Source organism: Musca vetustissima, unplaced genomic scaffold, assembly GCF_032173495.1.
Source record: "Musca vetustissima isolate MV318-11 ecotype Yass unplaced genomic scaffold, APGP_CSIRO_Mvet_v1 utg184670, whole genome shotgun sequence".
In the NCBI taxonomy this organism is placed as follows: Eukaryota; Metazoa; Arthropoda; class Insecta; order Diptera; family Muscidae; genus Musca; species Musca vetustissima.
In genome coordinates, this window is record NW_026877645.1 from 7,270 (window position 1) to 13,086 (window position 5,817).

At 39.8% G+C, this 5,817-nt stretch overlaps 1 protein-coding gene across 1 annotated transcript; it reads right to left on the reverse strand.

Moving 5' to 3' along the window:
- Positions 1 to 773: 773 nt before the first annotated feature.
- On the reverse strand, positions 774 to 5,498 carry LOC133322323 (putative serine protease K12H4.7). Its single transcript, XM_061531317.1, has 7 exons — positions 5,331 to 5,498; positions 5,089 to 5,270; positions 4,799 to 5,034; positions 1,739 to 1,970; positions 1,476 to 1,684; positions 981 to 1,367; positions 774 to 886 (listed from the first exon to the last, which is right to left on the reverse strand). Exons 1-7 carry the CDS (start codon positions 5,496 to 5,498, stop codon positions 774 to 776), a joined length of 1,527 nt encoding a protein of 508 aa, XP_061387301.1.
- Between the last annotated feature and the right edge of the window lie 319 nt (positions 5,499 to 5,817).

The window sequence follows — 5,817 nt, forward strand, 5'->3', positions numbered from 1 at the left end:
CTTTAAAAAATCCACGCCTTGTGCTGGTCCTTGCAAAAATTTTCTCTAAAAAATCCACGCCTTGTGCTGGCCCTTGAAAAAATATTCTTTAAAAAATCCACGCCTTGTGTTGGCCCTTGAAAAATATTCTTTAATAAATCCACGCCTCAGTTGGCCCTTGAAAAAATATTCTTTAAAAAATCCACGCCTATTGTAGTCCTTGAAAAAATATTCTTTAAAAAATCCACGCCTTGTGCTGGCCCTTGAAAAAATATTCTTTAAAAAATCCACGACTTGTGTTGGCCCTTGAAAAAATATTCTTAAAAAAATCCACGCCTTGTGTTGGCCCTTGAAAAAATATTCTTTAAAAAATCCACGCCTTGTGTTGGCCCTTGAAAAAATATTCTTTAAAAAACCACGCCTTGTGTTGGTCCTTGAAACAAGTATTGTTTAAAAAATCCACGCCTATTGTAGTCCTTGAAAAATATCCTCGAAAAATCCACGCCTTGTGTTGGTCCTTGAAAAAATATTCTTTAAAAAATCCACGCCTATGTAGTCCTTGAAAAATATCCTCGAAAAATCCACGCCTTGTGTTGGTCCTTGAAAAAATATTGTTTAAAAATCCACGCCTATTGTAGTCTTTGAAAAAATATCCTCGAAAAATCCACGCCTTGTGTTGGTCCTTGAAAAAATATTGTTTAAAGAATCCACGCCTTGTATTGGTCCTTGAAAAATTTGGACCCCTGAAAAATATCCTTAAAAAAATAATTAAAACCCCCGTTTTCCTTTTTCAATTAACTTCGCCGCAAAGCTTTATTTATAAATGCTGCAACTTTCAATTTGGCCACATTCATTTCCACCGAGTCTTGGAGGTTTATTGAACCCAAATCCTCCACATGACCATAGCCTAGTCGGTTTCAACAGCAAATACCGCAACAACAACAAATAACAGGAAATTTTTAATTAAAACTCATACATATCAAAGAAAAGTTTCTCCTTACCATCCAAGAGCAAGACATTACGACCACCATGTTGCATGCCCACTGCACGCCAAGGATCCAGACGGCCATGGGTGAATATCACATTTTGTGAAACATTGGTGAGACCACCGAACATGTGGTTAGTTCTTTGGGCACGGCTATAAAGTTCTTGAAGTGTAAGGCCATTCGTGGCATCGCTATCCATGTTCGCCGGTTTTGGTGGTGTTGTTGTTCGAGTTCCTTTCCTCTCCGGCTCGAATACATGCTGGCATAAATTTTGGAAAAACTTTAAGGAAACTTGGCCACCAAATACATTTCGCGTAACGTCCGTAGATGTTGTTGTTGTTGCTGGCTGGGTGGTTGCAAACCAGCCAAATTCATTGCAAGTTTGATAAAACCAACAGCGATCTAAATTGATGCACACGAAGAGAAGTCGGGGCGTGGTGGATAAATATCCACCAAAAAACAAAAGTTTTCAATTAAAAATTGCATATTTAAGACAAGCGCATGACTTACTTCCATTCGAAATATCATCATATTCGGAAAACAACAACTTCATGCCCTCAAAGGAGAGATCCAAACACCATACTTGGCCATGGCCTTTAGAGCTGTGGTCCTCACCTTGCGAGTGGGGTAAAAATACATCTTTGATATGTTCTACCAAGGCATGAAGGGGTTTGGTGTCATCATTCGTAAATTTCTTGCAAAACTGGGTCACAAGTTTCCTAAGAAAAAATAAATTTTAGTTGTATACATTTGCGAATACGTTTCATATTTACCCTGATGACTGAGCCATGCCAGCGAAATAATTGCCCAAGGCATTAAAAAAGGCGGAAATATCCAATTCATTGTTCGCATCAAAATCAGAACACATTTGTAAATTTTGTAATACCTCTTTGGATGCGGGTGAGCTTAGAATGTGATGCAAATCCGGAAATGCTTCTTCTATTTTTTCTGAACATTCCGGGCCACCTTTCTGTTTTATGGTATCCATTGTTAGGGTCATAAATTCTGCAAAGAAAAATCAGAGTACTTCAGAAACTATTAAAACAAAAACCGACGCCTTGTATGGATCCTTTGAAAAATCCAAGCCTTGTATGGATCCTTTAAAAAATCCAAGCCTTGTATGGATCCTTTGAAAAATCCAAGCCTTGTATGGATCCTTTAAAAAATCCAAGCCTTGTATGGATCCTTTGAAAAATCCAAGCCTTGTATGGATCCTTTAAAAAATCCAAGCCTTGTATGGATCCTTTGAAAAATCCAAGCCTTGTATGGATCCTTTAAAAAATCCACGCCTTGTATGGATCCTTTGAAAAATCCAAGCCTTGTATGGATCCTTTAAAAAATCCAAGCCTTGTATGGATCCTTTAAAAAATCCACGCCTTGTATGAATCCTTTGGAAAAGTCCACGCCTTGTGTTGATCCTTTGAAAAATCCACGCCTTGTGTGGATCCTTTGAAAAAGTCCACGCCTTGTGTGGATCCTTTGAAAAAGTCCACGCCTTGTGTGGATCCTTTGAAAAAGTCCACGCCTTGTGTGGATCCTTTGAAAAATCCAAGCCTTGTATGGATCCTTTAAAAAATCCACGCCTTGTATGGATCCTTTGAAAAATCCAAGCCTTGTATGGATCCTTTAAAAAATCCACGTCTTGTATGGATCCTTTGAAAAATTCAAGCCTTGTATGGATCCTTTGAAAAATCCACGCCTTGTGTGGATCCTTTGAAAAAGTCCACGCCTTGTGTGGATCCTTTGAAAAAGTCCACGCCTTGTGTGGATCCTTTGAAAAACTCCACGCCTTGTGTGGATCCTTTGAAAAATCCAAGCCTTGTATGGATCCTTTAAAAAATCCACGCCTTGTATGGATCCTTTGAAAAATCCAAGCCTTGTATGGATCCTTTAAAAAATCCACGCCTTGTATGGATCCTTTGAAAAATTCAAGCCTTGTATGGATCCTTTGAAAAATTCAAGCCTTGTATGGATCCTTTGAAAAATCCACGCCTTGTGTGGATCCTTTGAAAAATCCAAGCCTTGTGTGGATCCTTTGAAAAATCCACACCTTGTGTGGATCCTTTGAAAAATCCACGCCTTGTGTGGATCCTTTGAAAAATCCAAGCCTTGTGTGGATCCTTTGAAAAATCCACACCTTGTGTGGATCCTTTGAAAAAGTCCACGCCTTGTGTGGATCCTTTGAAAAAGTCCACGCCTTGTGTGGATCCTTTGAAAAAGTCCACGCCTTGTGTGGATCCTTTGAAAAATCCAAGCCTTGTATGGATCCTTTAAAAAATCCACGCCTTGTATGGATCCTTTGAAAAATTCAAGCCTTGTATGGATCCTTTGAAAAATTCAAGCCTTGTATGGATCCTTTGAAAAATCCACGCCTTGTGTGGATCCTTTAAAAAATCCAAGCCTTGTGTGGATCCTTTGAAAAATCCACACCTTGTGTGGATCCTTTGAAAAATCCACGCCTTGTGTGGATCCTTTGAAAAATCCAAGCCTTGTGTGGATCCTTTGAAAAATCCACACCTTGTGTGGATCCTTTGAAAAATCCACGCCTTGTGTGGATCCTTTGAAAATTCATGCCTTGTGTGGATCCTGTGAAAAATCCACGCCTTGTGTGGATCCTTTGAAAAATCCACGCCTTGTGTGGATCCTTTGAAAATTCATGCCTTGTGTGGATCCTGTGAAAAATCCACGCCTTGTGTGGATCCTGTGAAAAATCCACGCCTTGTGTGGATCCTTTGAAAAAGTCCACGCCTTGTGTGGATCCTTTGAAAAAGTCCACGCCTTGTGTGGATCCTTTGAAAAAGTCCACGCCTTGTGTGGATCCTTTGAAAAATCCAAGCCTTGTATGGATCCTTTAAAAAATCCACGCCTTGTATGGATCCTTTGAAAAATCCAAGCCTTGTATGGATCCTTTAAAAAATCCACGCCTTGTATGGATCCTTTGAAATATCCAAGTCTTGTATGGATCCTTTGAAAAATTCAAGCCTTGTATGGATCCTTTGAAAAATCCACGCCTTGTGTGGATCCTTTGAAAAATCCATGCCTTGTGTGGATCCTTTGAAAAATCCACACCTTGTGTGGATCCTTTGAAAAATCCACGCCTTGTGTGGATCCTTTGAAAATTCATGCCTTGTGTGGATCCTGTGAAAAATCCACGCCTTGTGTGGATCCTGTGAAAAATCCACACCTTGTGTGGATCCTTTGAAAAATCCACGCCTTGTGTGGATCCTTTGAAAATTCATGCCTTGTGTGGATCCTGTGAAAAATCCAAGCATTGTGTGGATCCTGTGAAAAATCCACGCCTTGTGTGGATCCTTTGAAAAATCCACGCCTTGTGTGAATCCTTTGGAAAATCCACGCCTTGTGTGGATCCTTTGGAAAATCCACGCCTTGTGTGGATCCTTTGAAAAATCCACGCCTTGTGTGGATCCTTTGAAAAATCCACGCCTTGTGTGGATCCTTTGAAAATTCCACGCCTTGTGTGGATCCTTTGAAAAATCCACGCCTTGTGTGGATCCTTTGAAAACTCCACGCCTTGTGTGGATCCTTTGAAAAATCCACGCCTTGTGTGGATCCTTTGAAAACTCCACGCCTTGTGTGGATCCTTTGAAAAATCCACTCCTTTTGTGGATCCTTTGAAAAATCCATGCCTTGTGTGGGTTCTTTGAAAAATCCACGCCTTGTGTGGATCCTATAAAAAATATTTTTTTTTTAAATCCACTCCTTGCGTGGATCCTTTATACAATTATTTTAAAAATTGACGCATTACGTGGATCCTTTAGAAAAGTATTATTATTTTTTTTTTTTTTTTGTATGGACTAGGTTCCTATATTTACCATGAAAATCCATTTTAGCCAGTAAAGGTGCACTGGACGCCCAAGCCACATCTGCCTCTTGCGGATAGAGGTTCATGAACCATGCCACCATGCTGCCGGAATAAGAAGCCCCTAGAAGAACAACTTTGGCAGAGCTCAATCCCCTTTGAGAGGATTTTTGAAATTTTATAAAATGTCTTAAATCCTCCAAAGCTTGAAGGACATTTAAGTACTGCAGGGCATCCAAAGAAGCGGAACTATAAAAACGACAATGATTTATTAGAAAAAAACTAATGGGAGTTAGTTCTCACCTCTTGGGCCAACTTTTGCCATAAAAACGATGTTCGGTATAGAACATTATGGCATTGTGTTGCCTTGCCATATCATAGAAATGCCCTTGGTTCAATAGGTAAGGTTGTATTTCCCATTCTCCACCAACCGCAATGAACATGGGACCACCCGGCTCATAAAATTCCGCGTTGACATAATAACGCTAAGTTGCGAAATTAATAAAAATTACGAAAATTTTGAATTTGAAAAAAATCGTATTTACCATTAGCCACTGCTGATGACCACTACTCTGATTGCCGAATTTTTCATCCTCCACAAAATGATCCAGTTTTTGTGGTAGCCACAATTCTTGCACCATCTCCTCGGCATAATGGCTACGATTATCACTTCTCTCCTCACCGACCATCCACCAGCGATGTTTTAACTGCATTTGGGAAATTTTCTCATATGGATTTATGCGCCGAACATTCACACCCAGTACCCACGTATTTTGCCAACAGATTAACAACTGTTGTTGCACCACAAATAACAGCAACACCAGCTGTTGAAACTTCGTAAGCGTAATTATGATGCGAAGCTTAATCATTTCCACCAAAGAGTACATAAATTATTTGCCTTGTCTGGCACTTTTATGCAGAAATTATTATTAAGCGGAAATTAGTGGAATGTGCGGATCGAACACATATGCGGGTGGGTTGGAAAACCCGCATTAATAGCATAGGGGAGGTGGTATTGACATTCATTTACAT

Excerpts from the sequence above, each read along its gene's own strand:
- LOC133322323 (XM_061531317.1), bottom strand. The coding sequence starts at position 5,498 with ATGCAGTTAAAACATCGCTGGTGGATGGTCGGTGAGGAGAGAAGTGAT. Across the intron at positions 5,035-5,088 it reads GGCAAAAGTTGGCCCAAGAG|TTCCGCTTCTTTGGATGCCC; the intron begins GTGAGAACTAAC and ends TCGTTTTTATAG. Across the intron at positions 1,368-1,475 it reads TGATGATATTTCGAATGGAA|ATCGCTGTTGGTTTTATCAA; the intron begins GTAAGTCATGCG and ends GCATCAATTTAG.